We start from the raw sequence: 16,289 nt of genomic DNA on the forward strand, positions 1-16,289 counted from the left end.
ATTGGCCCTGAAAATTATGTAGCTGGTCCTGGGTACCATTATCTCAGTCTAATGATAATGTATGTGTATTATTATTTATGACATGCAGACAGGCTAGTTGAAAACCAAAAAGGCTAATTAAATTGCTTAATGTCACAGAGGGAGTGAATAACAGAGGAAAGATTCCAGTCTAGTCTATCTGGTCTTTGTTCTTCTCACTAGACCAGCTGCCAGTACACACAGTTTATTATTCTAAGATTCTTTTGTTCTTTAAACTTCTACAAAATAATTATAGTAATCCCATTCACTGTTTGAGTGCATGTCTGGCTAAATGAATTGGTGAGTGATAAACTAGATGTCAGGGAATGGCTCTAGGAGTTAGATAGGGAGTTCAACAAACCAGGTTCTGCCATTTACTAACCAAAGTGACCTTGGGCAGCCCACTTCTCTGAGTCTCAGTCTACTTCACAGGTATGTTGTGAGGATTAAACAAAATAGTGCACTACCTAATGCATGGTAATCCCTTAATAGATTATTATTATTCTTTCATTTACCTGGGTAGACTAGATTTGCTATTGTGATATTAAAGCTCCAAATATTGTAACTCAATTGAGTTGTTTAATAACAAGTATAGAAACATTTATTTATTTAGGAAAAAAAAAAGCTGGACACTGCAATGTACACCTATAATTTGAGTTACTTGAGAGTCTGAGATGGGAGGATCACTTGAACCTAGGAGTTCAAGACCAGCCTGGGCAACACATTGAGGCCCTGTTTCAAAATTTAAATAAATGAAATTTTTATTAACCATTTTTAATAATTATTTTATTTGTCTATTTTTATGCAGTGCTAAGGATCGAACCCAGTACCTCACACATGCTAGGCAAGTGCTCTGCCACTGAATTACAGCGTCAGCCCTAAAGGAAATTTTAAATAAATAAAAACTTAAAAATGAAATTATATTTTAGCTGGATGTGGTAACGCATGCCTGTAATCCAGCAACTCAGTAGAGTGAGGCAGGAGGATGGTAAATCCAAGGCCAACCTCAGCAATTTAGTAAAGCCCTAAGCAACTTATTGAGACCCTGTCTCAACATAAAAAACAAAAACAAAAAGGGCTGTGGATGTGGCTCAGTGGTAAAAGCCCTCTGGGTTCAATCATCACTACTAAAAAAAAAAAATTAAATTAAATTTTGCTTCACTTCCAACCTACCAGGTTGGTGAGATATGCAATTTCAGATCTTTTGTAGGGATGCAAAATTCCAGATCTTACCAAATCTAGAAAATCTGGGAAACTGTCTTCAGTCCATTGTAGTTGTAGTGAAGACACTGATTTTCCAAGCAGGTATGGACCAGTAAAAAGTCCCTAGTGCAGTTTTTCAAGGTATGCATCTATACCTTCCATTGCAAACCTGGCCACCATGAACTTCTGTATGGCTCTCAAGCCATGGTTTGGTATCCATTCCCCAAGTATCCTGGAATGATCACTGCCAGGGATAGTGGGAGGGCACTGGGAGAGGGTCAAGCACTGGTACCCAACACCCCTTTGCCCATCCAGTTTTATAGAATCTGGCTCTGCTCCTTTTGATCCCCAGAGCTTTCCTGCGCCCAGGCATTACTATTACAACTCTGTCCCTTCAGAAATGTATACATTGGAAACAGTGACCTTCAAGTGTTTCCTGCCAGAAAGTATCCAACCTATAAAGGACTAAATGTTCTTTTAAATAGGGTACAGAATAATATTTCCTTTAAGTCTCTTTACTAAGTACACATCAGAAAATTAATTAATTCACTTCATTATACAATGTGCTTGGACTTTTCAGGCTTCCATGACCCTTTCTATATCTTAGATCTAAGCGTGTATGTCTTTTTTTTTTTTAAATTTTTTAATTGTAGTCGGACACAATACCTTTATTTATTTATTTATTTATTTTTATGTGGTGCTGAGGATTGAACCCAGGGCCCCGCACATGCTAGGTAAGTACTCTACCACTGAGCCACAGCCCCAGCCCCAAAGCCTGTATGTCTTATCTTTGCTGCAAATTGGGAAAGTAGAAGGGGTGGGGCAAGTGCCAGGACTTAACAGATTATTTTGCCAATTCTTTCCATTCCTATATGAACCCTCCCAACCAACTGTTTGGAATTCTACATTTCATGTCTTCAGAACCCCTTGAAAATAATGAGGGTAGAGGGTAGCCGGAAAAAAACAGGCTTTGGAAACCTTGATTTGGGAGAGTAAGTTTAGTATATGTAATGGTACAGAGGGATCAGTGTTAAAGGTATTATAAGAACCTAGGACAGGGCTAGGGATGTGGCTCAAATGGTAACGTGTTTGCCTGGCATGCACGGGGCGCTGGGTCCGATCCTCAGCACCACATAAAAATAAAATAAAGATGTTGTGTCCACCAAAAACTGAAAAAATTCTCTCTCTCTCTCTCTCTCTTAAAAAAAGAACCTAGGACACTGGTGTCCCTGGAATATGTAAAGCAGAAGGGAATAATGGGCCATCAGTTTTTTTCCCTTTCATAGACAATTATGCTGGGAGTCAAGGGTAAAGTTCTATGCTGTGAAGTAGAAGCAGAGCTGCAGAGCTGTAGTGCTGGGCCCTCTAGAGGCTAGTTCTTTTTATTCAATGAACATAACTGGCTGTTTCTGCACTGCTGGTCTCATCATTGCCTTTTTCCCTTTTTGGTTTGCTAGACAGACTCCATGTACATTCTGTCATCCCATTCCTCTAGTTTTCGTTTGGAACAGGCTCAGTATTAGGGCACAGTTCTAGAAGGAGATATTGATTCCCTTTGGAAACAGATTAAGGTAGAGAAAATTTCATGCAGGTTTTCTTGGGGGAGTGTTCTTGGACGATGTATCAGTAAGGAAATTAGGAAACAGGAGTGGGCAAAAGAAGGAGCTAACTCACAATGCGGTTGCAGCTGATGACTCAGCTGATCCTATTCTGGAGCTGAGATGATCCCTCAGAATTGACCCAAGTTGAGGTAGTAGAGCAAGACCTTTGTATCCCTCTGTGTTGGTTGTGAGAGGCTCCTAGAGGGGTTGTAACCTTAGTAAGACAGTTCCCTATGGCTCAGGGGAATTGCAGTAAGGGATGCAGTTGTTCATCAAATTAGTTTCTCTTCCCTTTTCATTAATTTCTGACTCCTTTATTCCCAGGACCTCATTCTCTGTCAGTTTAACCACTGCCACAGATGGGGTCTCTGATTTCATCCAGGAAGATTATGTTCTTGACTTCTTCATGGCACTTGAAAGAGTACAAGAGTACAATATTGGCTGAAAACCATGCTTTGTCTATTCCTCCTATGGTAAGATAATACCAATATCTTGATATTACTATTCTAATGAGAGGAGAGACCAGACTCCATGGTGCCAGAAAAAAAATGAGAAAAAGTCACATTCTCAAGACAGGATTAGTTATTTATAGGACTCCCATCCTCACCCCTCTAAAAGCATGAGCTCATCAGAGTAGTAGCACTTTTCCCTTCTTGGAAGAGTTGTAAATGTTGTGATCTTACTAGTCCTGGGGAGAAAGGGATGAGTGTGTGGTAAGGACCATTCTGGCTGTCTGCCAGAATCCGTTCTTTCTTCCATAGGAGTAGACATTTGGCTGGAACATGACTACCCAGATAGTCACCTCATTCACTAGTTCCATGCCATTTGTGGCCTATGTCCTTGTGAATGGATCTGAGCAGAAGAAATGAATGCAGATTTTGTCTGCCCTGGACTTCTTTGTCTCTCCTCACTAGCTAGAAATGCTTTGACCAGATTGACTTGGACATTACATGTTGAAGATGGCAGCACTTATTCTAGGCAGTAATTATTTAATTGAGTAGAGCAGAGTCATCTTCCTACTTTTTTTTTTTGCCTCCCTTCTCTACAGAATTGCCCTCTGCTGAAGGGAACCTCCTTGCAACCTTCCTCCAGTCCCTCCACCTCCACAAGATGGCTCACAACAATGACTGATACAGTTTCCTTTGCCTCAAAGATGTATACATTCTGCCAAGTGGTTTATGTCCCAACCATATGTCACAGTGCCCCTATGGATCAGACTAAGATTAGACATAAACTGAAACACTTTGTTTGGCTCTTTTCCTTTCCTAACTACTTCAGTCTCTCACTTGCAGGTTTTTCCTCATCACTGAATGCCTGTCTCAGGTTCTGCTTATAGGGAACCCAGCATCAGGCCACATGTTAATACTCTGCTCTATTTTCCCAAATCATGTTTTTATTAATTTCTGGGGAATTTCAGATCCACTCTGGGCTGTGAGCATCACAGGATCTAAATTAGCTCATGTGTGTGTACTAAGGAACTAGATAAAAAAAAGTGGGTTCTTTTGAAGTAATTGTAAGAAATACCTGCAACATAGGGTCATTCTGAGGTAAATGCTTACTTAGTCCAGTGCCTGACATGTAGTACATTCTCTTGGAAGTTTGAGAGCGGGAATTTCTTTTTCTTTTCTTTTTTCTTTTTTTTTTTTTGTTTTTGTTTTTGTTTACTTGTGTATCCCAAGTACATCCAGGTGAGTACTTTCACATAGTGTGCACTCAGTAAGTAATGTGTTGAATGAATGATTATTTAAGTTTTGCTTTGAGGGTTCAAGGTGATGTGATGGCATTTGACCAGCAGAGGGCAGAACCTATACAAAGATCTGATGGGCTGAGGGAGATGATTGGAACAGAGCTTTCAGACAGGCTGGCACAGATATAAGGGAGGGCTGAGAGAGCAATGCCTACATCACAGCACATTAAAAAGTTTAAATATAACCCTTTAAAATACTAGAATTTTATTTAATCCAACTCTCAGTAATGTAATACACTCATCATCTACTTTGTGAATTCAGATAGATAATTAATTCTAAGGCCCTGAGAGCTCCCTAGATTTGCCATATTATCTGTAGCTCTTCTTTTGAACTTAGAAGCTACCCCAGACCTCTCATAAATCCCCTTTTGTGCTTATGCTAATTTACATTGGGCTTCTAAAATATGCAAGCAAAAGCATTTGAGTTATTTTATTATTAAGCTCTGTGAGTGTGAAAAGTGTGTGAGGGAGAACCTCTCCTACAAATGGGGACTCTGAAGTCTTAGAGGAGCCATCCCAGGCCTGCTTGCTGCTCTGTCTCTCCAGGAAGCTATTTCTCACACTTTTCTCAACAAGCTTGCTTTGCCTTATTCCCTTCATTCCCTTTGCTCACTTAGATCTGTCCTATCTTTCAAAGCCCAGTCAATGACTCTTTTAGAGCTACTAAATCTCATTTCTCAAAACCCTTACAGCACTCTCCCTTGGCCATTCATTCTTACACTCTATTGTTCTCCATATTTTATTTGGGAGTTTGAGCTGGGCAGTCTCTAAAGCCCTATAAGCTGTATATTTCAGAATCTGTTCTTTCCATAGGGCACATCTCCTTAAGAAAGTCTCCACTTTCTCCCTCAAGAAGAAATAAAGGAAGGCTTGAACACAAAAGGGGCTCAACACAGATTTGCAGGTAGTTCACCAACTGCTTGTGGGAGAGAATGCATCCTTAAGCTTCCATTCAAGAAACACAAAGGCATTTATTTTTATTTTTTCAAAGTAGAAGTAGCTCCTCTCCCACTTGTTACATAAGTAACATACTTATGGTCAAATAAGTCAAGTATTATATATTCAATTATAAAGTAGAAAGGGAAAAACCATACATAATCCTATTCCTCAGAGATCAAAATAGTCTTTCAGAGTTTTGCTATACACAAATATGTATGTTTCAGTGGGGCCTGCTGGGTACCGCATAGAGATCCCTTAAATTGAAATCAGACAGACAGAATGGTGGGCAGCTCCAGTCAGGGATTCAGGGCAAATAGCTTTTAAATAATTCACTCACCATATTGTACAAATTAGATTGAACTACATGAAATTACTGATATTTGGCAATTTTTGTCCTATAAAAACACAGCGATTTTACATGGTTCAACTGAATGCATATGAAGCCTAGGACAGAACTCATGGGTTCCTTGGAGACTTTCGAGTTTAATTATTACATGGTGCTGAAGAAGAAAAAGGACCAGAGAGAAAAGGGACTAGAGAGAAAAATGACCAGCCTAAGGTCATTTACCATATTAGTGGCAGAAACAGGGCTAGTTCTCCTGTTGAACCACACTCTGAATCTGTTAATATGATAATCTCATAGGTGTGATAATAATGTTCTAGAAGAGCATTCCAACTTAGTATCAGAAGATATGTCACAGAATGTAATCAAAGCAGAAGAGGCTGCTTTAGATGTAGTGAAGGTCCCATGACTGGAGATATGGTGTTACATTTTTGTAATCTTTACTAAAGTAAGGTACTTCTGAATTTTCCTTTCTTCTCTCTTTTTATTGTACCAGGTAATGACCTCTAGAGTGTTTTACCACTGAGCCAGGGGCCACACCCACATCCCTAGTCCTTTTTTATTTTTTATTGTGAGACAGGCTCTTATTAAGTTGTTTAGGGCCTCGCTGATTCGTTTTCTTAAAGAGAATCCCCAGAATTGTATAGGCTTCAGGCTTGGGTCCACTCCAGTGTGACACAGAGTTTTGAAGTGCTAGGCAAGGAGACCAGAGCTCTGTGGTTCCCAGTCATGGTACCTCTCTGGCCCAAATGGGCAGCATGGCACTTTGCCTGCTTTTTGTGCAGGGTAGAAAAGGTAAAACCACAAATGTTAACTGTGTGTGTTTTAAAAACCACCCAGAAATGTGAACTAACATAAATAAGTAAATTTACTCAGACTTCCTGTCCACGATATGGGATAATCATTACTGCATCTCATGGATATTGAAGATAACACATTAAAAAATGTCTCCAGAGCATCTTCCTGTTCATTTCCCTTTGCTACAACTTCTCCTTCTTTACAACCCCATCCCCCAAGTACTCCTGCCACTTGACCAATCATTGGTCATTATCTTTTTTGTACTGTTCTGTGTTTGTTCATGGGCTCACACTGTTATATAAAGTCTGTCTTTGCCTGGAAAAAGTTTTATCCACAAGGCCCAGGCCTGGTAGCCCCTCCTCTCACACCCCATTGACGACCTCCCTTAGCCCTGTTTCTTGTTGACTTTATAGAGACAGTGAAGGCTGATGTGGTCCATAGCTGAGTTCTGGAGGTTCCAGAAGACAATCCTCAAGTGTCTTAATATCTACCATCCCCAGCCCCTTTGTGTCAGATCATAGACACACGATTCTTGATGTATACATGATAGGGGTCACTACGCTTGTCCACTTTGCGAGAACGGGTGTATCCCAGGATGAGGCTGCCTACAGTAACAGCAAACAGGAACATGACAAAGAGAATATACATGTAGGAGTTGTCATCACGGCCAGGGAGGTTGAGCAGCCGCTCCTCAGTCTGGTTATCTGACCCTGGTCCTGGTCCTGGCCGGCAAAGCAAGTTGCTGTGAAGAGTAGCATTTAAGGCCTTCAGCACAGCATGCAGGCTCTCATACCACGTCTCAGTCCCATTGGTAGTCTCCATAGCAACAGAAATTGAGGCTGGGGGAGAATCACAGGATGCTATGATGGTGAGAGAAAAGAGGGAGAGGATGGCTTCTATTACCTTCAGCTTGAGTGACTTCCCCACTTTTCAGATCTCAGCTAGAATCCTAACATTACAGTGTACTCTCACTATTTGCTTACTTGTCTGTCTTTTCCACTACATCACAAGCTCAATAAATGCAGGAACTATATCTGTTTATCTACTGATATAGGTAGTGACAGTACTTGTGACAGTACTTCATAGTGCTCCAGTAAATACCTGTAGAATAAAACCTTCCTGGACCATTGTAACCCACATTAATTTCACTTGTTTCTTTTATCCCATATGTCACTGAGCTTTAGGCTAGAAGGGCCCTAGAATTATTTAATATAGCTCCTTCCATTTTATGCACAGGGAAACTAAAGCCCACAACAAATAAGTAGCTTGTCCATGATCACAGAGACTGAGAGGTATGGCCGAGATAAAGTCTCACTCTTGCAAGACCAACTTAGAGTTCCTTCAGGTCCCGTCCCAGCTCTCCATGGGACCATGTGGAACCATTAGAAGATAGGCATCAGAACTCTCCTTCAGAACAGTTCTTTTTATATAATGCATAGATGCCATTTAAAGATACTTAGATGGCTTAGATTTCACCTATTTGGAACCAAAGACTGGCTCATGGGACCTCTCGAGAATCCTTGGTGCGGGCTGGGGATGTGGCTCAAGCGGTAGCGCGCTCGCCTGGCATGCGTGCGGCCCGTGTTCGATCCTCAGCACCACATACAAACAAAGATATTGTGTCCGCCAAGAACTAAAAAAAATAAATAAATATTAAAATTTTAAAAAAAAAAGAATCCTTGGTGCCAAATACTAGGTATTCCTAGCTCTTTGGGGAAATTGTTTTGGAAAAGATGGGACTGGAAGAGGAGAAAGAAGGTTAATGATCCCTTCAGGCACTGGAGAAAAGGAGAACAGATCCAGCTGTGAAGGGAGTAAAATGTTCAGTCTGGTTTGGGGTTTACCTGCAGCACCTCAACTATCCTGCCTCCTAAAACAAAGGCATTACATACCTTGTTTACATTAGGTGATAATAAATTTTCCCTTTCCTTCTTCTCAGAAATCCTTAGTCTATTACAAAAAAAAAAAAATCCTAAGACAACTTTGCATCCTGTCTCTAAACAAAAAACAAACAAACAAAAAAACATGCCATTCCCATTAACTAGGTTTCACACTTACTTCCATCAGGAAGCCTTCATCCAGGGCTCCCACCCCTCAACCATATTCCATAAGTTTACCAGCTCAGCTTTCCCTTCCCCCACCATTTACATATAAGGCAATTTGTGGCTGTACTCTTTTTTTCTTTCTTCCTTTCTTTTTTTCAGTGTAATTAGACACAATACCTTAATTTTATGTATTTATTTTTATGTGGTGCTGAGGATTAAACCCAGTGCTTCACACGTGCTAGGCGAGTGCTCTACTGCTGAGCCACAACCCCAGCCAGTGGCTGTACTCTTGTTTTTCATAAGCATATCAGGCCACATGGTCCTATTTAGCAGGACTATATCTCCCCCCAAGTCTAGGAGACTACCCTGAGACTCATTTGGTGTTCTTTTTTACCAGGGGACTGGATGGGTATTCTCCTCTCAGCAGTTTCCTGTAAATATGTCTACTCTTAGGACTTTATAGCTCAAACACCCATAATTCACTCACTAGTTCCAAAGCCCTCCTTCATGTAGGTAGAGCTATCAATAAACCAAATAATGATAATTAACTGCAAGGTCTCCCTCCCAGAAAATATGATAAATATTGATCAGTGGTTCTTTGAATGCATAAGTTGGGAGGAAGAATCAGTCTCCCAGGACTAGCCCACACTTCATTCATGCAAGGGCTTTGGGACCCTCTGCCATCTAGTACTTGTGCTGTCTTATCTGGATGGAGGAGGGGGAAAAGATCAAGGGCTCACTCAGTTAAGATCTAGGAGACATAGATTCTCACCTACTACTCTTGACAGGCAAGAAATCTGTGTCTTTGCTTGCATGTGCCAGTGGCATGGAGGAGCATCACAATGAAATGAATGACTCAATGAATCACTTAGCAAGTCATCCTTTTTCTAGGCCAGGTCCTATGCTGGGACCTCAGGGAGACTTGAACCTAGTCCCTGCACTCAGAGGCTCATCTCCAGTTTTAAATGATTGGGGTCAAACCAGGAGCTACTGAGGCTTAAAAGAAGTAATGAATTTTGATCAGGGCTCAGAGAACATTCACAGTGTGGGAAGCATTTCAACTGGACTTTGAAAGATTTTTAGGAGGTAGAGAAGACAAGAGAAGGAAAGGGTTGAACAAAGTACATTAATGAGAAAGTGCATAAAATGTTTAGATGCATGGAAAGTAACATGATGAGGTTAGAGCATAAAGTCATGGAGGGCAAAACAGGATGTGGGACAGGAGAAACCGACAGGAGCCAGACCATGAAGGACTGTGAGTGACATGCTACAGAGTTGGACTTTATCCTGTAGTAGGATTGTAAGAAGAAAAGATGAAGAAGAAAGAAAAAAAGCAATCGTAGGAGAGACCTCAATCTAGAAAACTCACTAAATGGCAGGCAAACTCACATTTTATCCTTTGAAAGAAGATAAAATGATCAGATCTATACTGAGAAAAGATGCTCTGGTTGCTATGTGGACTGGAAGGGACAAGAATTGAGGCAGGAGGTCTAGTGATAAGGGTGTTGAAATTGTTTAGGGGTAAGATGCTGAGTCCTGGGTGAGGACAGAAGGGATGACTGGGCTGGGGCAGGAACAGATGTGGAGATGTGACAGTTGTCTGGAGGATGGAAGGGCTAAATGTGGGTTGAAGGAGGAAGAGACCTCAGACAAGTTTACAGGTAGACAATAGACAGCATTTGTGTCTAGAGGAGCATACTTTAAGGGAAGTATTCCCTGTTTAGCCTTCAGTCTTCTTATCTATCAAAATAGACCATCATTGGGAGTTGTTATAGAATGGGCACAGAATGTTAGTTTTGCAAGATGGAAAAGTTCTAGAGATCTATAGCACAATGATATGAAAATAGTTAACATTATCCAATACTTAAATGGTTAAGATGGCAAATTTTGTATTATGTGTTTTTTTACCATAGTTAAAACAATCAAAAAAGATTATCACCCCTGCCCTGGCTTCCCTAAAGGCTTGCTATAAGCATATATTTTTATTATGTTGAATATAACTCAATTTTTTTAGAAACAAATACATATATATATTTTTTTAAATAAAAGCAGTACATATATGAAGGTAAACTCTCTCTATTCCTGGTCATCCAGGGCTCCTTTCCAGGGCAGACACTATTGTTAATTTTCTTAGGTATCCTTGGAAAGGGGCTTTAAATGACGGCTAGAGGGAAGGTAACCTCAATCTAGAAAACTCACCAAACGGCAGGCAAACTCTCTGACTCTGAGATGGCTTCAGGAATCTCCTTGTGGATACCTTAAGGCTCCTTAATTGCTCAGTCTCTTCAGGATGTCTCTGGACATGTCTGGGGTCTCAGTATTGACTTTAGGCACTAGAAGGGGCCAGAGCTGGAAAATGGGAAGGAAGAAGAAACCAGACACACAGAACAAACTTCAGAACCAGGGTGGATCACTCAAGGCCAGTTCCTGAGGGTTGTGCAATAGTCTTTCTGTGGGCTCAGACCCCCTTCTAGTTCTCCTCCCCTTCCTGCAGCAGCTGGGTCAGGCCTGCCTAGGGCTGTACTTACAGGAACTATGCAGTGGCCAAGAGGCACCAGATTGCTGTCTCCCAGCTCCAGACTCACAATGTCTTAACTGCATGACTTCATGAAAAGCCCCAGTTTAATATATGGACTCCTGCTGTGGGATCAGCTAATGGTGCAGCTTAAAACATCCTCCTACCCAAGAGACTTTTAGAATCCCAAGGGAGTGATGCAAGTGGTAGAATAGTAGTTATGTAATAACAAATGATGTGCTACTGATCAAATCTATTTAGACAGACAGGGTCCAAATACATTCAATTGTCTCACAATTAACATTATTTGTGCACACTTTTCTTGGGAAAATTAAAGCAGAATATTATGAAGCATTGGAACCAGACACTCCCCAGATACTGACGGACGTTTTATTTTTATGAAGAAGAGGCTGGAAGGGCCTTCAAAGTCCATCTAGTCTAAGTGTCCTCATTTCATGAGAGAAATGCCTTGGCTCAGCTGCTACTTGTGTGACTTTGGGCATATGACTTCCTTTTTTTTTTTCCCTCTCAGCTTCTATCGGCCTCTGTAAAATGAAGGGATCTGATCAGCTCTAACATCCTGTGACAGTACAGATCACAAACCAGGCTGTGAGATCTTGGGAGACTGGTTAGACTGGTGGGAGAGGCACTTTGATGGTTTTTTAGAGCCCCTCAATTCCCAAGATAGAGAAGACTGCAGATGTTTTCCTCAGGTTAAGATACTACTGAGGGTTGTGGCTGTGGCTCAGTGGTAGAGTGCTTGCCTAGCATGTGTGAGGCATGGGGTTTGATTCTCAGCACCACATATAGATAAAACAAAGGTCCACTGGCAACTCAAAAAAATATTTTTTAAAAAAAGTCACTCCTGAGCCCTGGGACCAACTTACACCTAATATTCATTCCAATCTAGATAAGCTAAGAACCAAATCAATTGACTTGTTCATTTTCCCTCTTAGCAGCCCACCTGCTGATAAGTGGTCTAGCATGGGGAGGAGACATACTGTGTGCAAAGTGGTGGATGGTACAGTGTGGAGGACAGGGTGGGCTCTGAGGTGGGGTTCACTGAAAGGTGTGAAGATTCATCATCAGGCTCTCCTGCTAGGGTTTCTGTGGATAAACTCAGGTATTTGTGGTTCTGATGGGAGGAGCAAAGAGGCCATAGGCCATGGATTTGGATGGGGATGAGGGCCTGGGTACAAGGGCATCCTGTTTCAGTCAGGAGAGGCAGAGAGCTAATGAAGGGACAGGTTGGTTCTCTATGACCTGCCTTTGATTTCAGGTTGGGTATTGGCAGTCAGCAACACTGGGCATTTTGCTTCTCTTTCCTGTGCTCTTTGGCTTCCCTCTCTAAGAGAGCATCAATGGATCACCAAGCTCCCAAGATGGACCAGTTTAGAAGAAAGATTTTTAAAAGTTCCTGAGCAAGCTGAAAGGTATTTTAAAGACCATCTCCAGTCTAAATTCTAGGCCCAAGTCTCCATTTCTGTGGTTGGGGAGACTGATGCTCAGAAAGGGGAAGTAACTAGTCCAAAATGAAATGGCCAGTGAGTGGCAGAACTTGGATGAGAACCCAGGTCTTTGTTGGGCTGTTTTTCTACTTCAGATGACAGTGTTCCCTTGCATCTTAGCTGGATATTACACCAAACACTGCCTCCTCAAGGCATGGGGCATCCTCCCCTATTCTATTATCACTACCTTTTCCTATACTACATATTCTTGCCAATCTTAGTCAAGGATCCAGTAAGGGGGGAGTTGGTAGGTTTTGAAAGACAGCTAGCCTTCCTCTGTGGTCTCATTTCCCATGGCTGCTCTGCCCTAGACCTACTCCTGACTCCCAAGCACTCTCTGTCTACACTGTGCTCCTGCTATTTCCATCACATAAACAAGTCCTCTGTAAAAGTATTTGACTTGAGGGCTAGGGATGTGGCTCAAGCCATAGCGCGCTCGCCTGGCATGCGCGGGGTGCTGGGTTCGATCCCCAGCACCACATAAAAATAAAATAAAGATGTTGTGTCCACTGAAACTGAAAAATATTAAAAAATTCTCCCTCTCTCTCTCTTTAAAAAAAAAGTATTTGACTTGAACTCACCAGCCTCTAATTTGGGGTTTGGGGTACAAGTGTGATATGAAGGATAAACTTAGTGACATTTTCTTTCAGGTTTCTCTGGGGAAAAGTGAAACTCCACCATTGGTTCCTTTAGTTCCCCGTTGCTTTGTTTCAACTACTCTTTCTGGATGAGTGTCTTAAGGCCCTGGAGTTGAGGTAAAGAGAGGCAGATAGAAAAAGTGACATAAAGCAAATAGGAGATCCAAAGATAACTCCTGAGGTGTACAGTGTTGCCACTGTCATTTTGATGGTCTTGTCACTGCTGTAGACTGGAAAGCCTGCGGAGCCGGAGAAGAGTTTAAGGGTGGACCTTAACATCTAGTTGGGAAGAGACACAGGAATGGAATCTGAGCTGGAAGGGATTTTAATGACTAGGTTGTAAGTATGCACCCTCTTTCAACCATCCATACCTCGAGGAATCACTTGCTCAAGGTCTTACGCCTGGTAGAGGCAGGGATGGGACCAAAAATCAGATATTCCTACTCTCCTTCCACAGATATTTCCACCATAAGTTCCCTGCTTCCTATAAAGTAGGGTCTAAACTCTTCTGATTATCATTCAAACTTCTTTGGATAAGACACCGACACGGGCTCCATCACCCTACAGTTTTCCCAGTGCCTTGTACCCATTCTCTAAGCATTCCTTGCACTGGCACACCTCCTGCCTTTGATTATGCTGTTTTCTTAGCAGGAATTTCCTTCCCCTCAGCAAACGCCTACTCATCACCCTTCAGGATCCAGCTTCAATGTCAACTCTTTAGATCCTTCCCTGAGACACCTCCTTCCCTACTCCCTAGACAGTTATTCTCTCCCTCTTATCTATTCCCAAATTGCTTTGCACAAAGCATACTGTGCTGTAATGAAACTGTGTGTGTGTGTGTGTGTGCAGGTGCTGTGAGGTGTTGAGGGCCAGAATTTCTGCCTCATACATAACTTTATTCCCCACGCCTGAGGACACAGCTGGCACTCAGGAATAAATGAATCAATACCTCCTCTATGCAGGCATCCCTCCTCCAGGACACACAGCCTCGCACACACTCACACTCTCTCTCTCTGTATCATGTAAACAGCTTATAATACTTTTTTTAAAAAGAGAACCAACATCAAGGACTGGCAAAAACAGATTGTTCATTTAGTCTGGGAAAGAGAAGGTTCAAAGAAAAGAAGCCGCCTTTATCAGGTGGGGCTAATTAGGGGAGGAGGAATTCTGAGAGTCCTTTGGAAGTTCAGACACTTCCTGCACCTGAACCCCATTTAATCCAAATAGCAAACATTCTTGGGCCCCAAACACAAGCAGTGGTTTTGCAGTCTTCTTCCCTGTATACCTACGAAGGGTGTGGCTCTACACACCCACTACAAAGCACACACACTTAATCCAGGTCTCATTCTTGGCTTCTGATCTTTCCTTTCAAGGGTGCCTTTCAGATTCCAATCTTGGCTCCATGTTTAGTTTTGTGACCTTGAGGACCACATTTATTTCCTTTGAACCACATCTATAAAATGGGAATAATTATCCCTGCCCTGCTTACCACACATGAAAACTGAAGGAGACAACAGATAGGAAAGTGTTTTAGAAACTGTAAACATAGGAGAATATTACTGGGCAGCCTGGTCACACTGTTTGTCTCCAACTCTCCCCCTCCCCCATATTAGTTAGACCAGCCATCTCAATGCCACCTCTCCCCACTCTGGCTCTTTTACCCTCAGAATCAGCCGGGGGCTCTTATTACTCTTCAGGATTTTCAGAAATGCTTACCTCCTTCAGACCCATCCTTGTTTCCCACCCTCTCTGATCATTCTTGTAGTCCCTGACCATTTGAAGGCACCATTCTGTAAGTCTTGGAAATCAATAGACCTGGGTTTCTGCCTCCATTTTCCAACACGTCTAGCCATGTGTTAAGAACCTTCTCCCCTCAGCCTTGTTTTCCTCCTTAGTAAGATGGGTTTTCTTGTCTTCCTCTTAGAAGGAATTTGGAGCACCCACACATTAAGTTTATGAGTAGGAATATACTTTGAGAAGAGTGAAGTGAGAAGGATGGAGAATGTGTTGTTGGTTTTCATCCCCAGGAGTCAAGAAAATCTGAAAGCAGTTTCCGTGCCTCTAGCATGTTACCTCCTCCATTTGGAACTGGCAAAGTGGCCGGATGCCAGGAGATAATGAGTTTCTACCCTTACAATATCCCTTTGTAGGAGATTGTGGAGAGAGCCCTGGAGTAGGAGTGAAGAAACTTGGTTCTAATTCTCTTTGGATCCAGGTGTGACCGTAAGTTAATCATGTTGCCCAGGGGAGTTGAGAGGGGGATTAAGAGAAGATACTCTCAGTGGGCTCTCATGCTAGGGCTGAGCTTTAATACTTACTTACTAGATAAGAGATTCCAGGTCCAGGCCCCCCTTCCCCTCATGTCCCTTGGGTACTAGGCAATAGGAGCACAAGACCCATTTTACTGGTGGTGAACCAGGATAAGAAAGCACAAGGCACAGAGCAGGCAACACAACCTGCTCACTGAAACCCAGATCTCTGGACCACCAGACTAATCCTTAAGGTTACTAGCAGCAGCAGAAGCCTCTGGGAGTCCCCATGCTTTCCCAGGTACTGGGTTGGTCAGGGTAAGACACACAACCAAGTAGAGAATGAGTAAGTCAACTCTGCAAAGCCAGCAGTTCTGGCCAAGGGGGAAACACTGACCGCTGGAATGGAGTTCCTCGTGTACAGGAGCTGCGGACCAGGTATTTGCTTGCATTCCTATAGGCATGGAGGAGCTTTTATGCCACCCTCTGGGGGGCCTGGGAGCATGGGTGCAAGTCCACCCCTCCGCCCCCACCCCTCCCCCCTCACACACACACACACACACACACACACACTCCTCCCTCCCTCTCTCTTTCACACACACACACACACACACGCGCTGGCTTAGCATTAGTATGCAAGGTGTCCAGCTCCTCATGCCGCGAATATCTGCTCTCTGCCCCGGGA

General features: G+C 42.5%; 1 protein-coding gene across 9 annotated transcripts in view; it reads right to left on the bottom strand.

Annotated features, from left to right (window-relative positions):
- The window catches only part of Kcne3 (potassium voltage-gated channel subfamily E regulatory subunit 3), a 30,718-nt gene that overhangs the window by 14,097 nt on the left and 332 nt on the right, over nt 1–16,289 (bottom strand). For 2 of the 9 annotated variants that reach the window (XR_006851287.2, XR_006851288.2), the window contains exon 2: nt 10,894–11,043. The exons of 1 other annotated variant lie outside the window; for it this stretch is intronic. Coding sequence is in view for 6 of the 8 variants with exons in the window: in XM_046441960.2 (XP_046297916.1) it covers nt 7,160–7,471 (312 nt within the window). In the remaining 2 variants the exon portion in view is untranslated. Of the gene's footprint in view, nt 1–5,520; nt 7,510–8,541; nt 8,600–10,893; nt 11,044–16,289 lie in introns of those variants that run through there. 6 more of the 9 variants (XM_046441960.2, XM_046441958.2, XM_046441959.2 and 3 more) reach the window with 6 other exon arrangements.

The sequence above is a fragment of the Marmota monax genome, unplaced genomic scaffold (genome assembly GCF_021218885.2).
Source record: "Marmota monax isolate L192 unplaced genomic scaffold, Marmota_monax_Labrador192_F-V1.1 WCK01_AAM20220418_F8-fsc00068, whole genome shotgun sequence".
NCBI classification, from domain to species: domain Eukaryota; kingdom Metazoa; phylum Chordata; class Mammalia; order Rodentia; family Sciuridae; genus Marmota; species Marmota monax.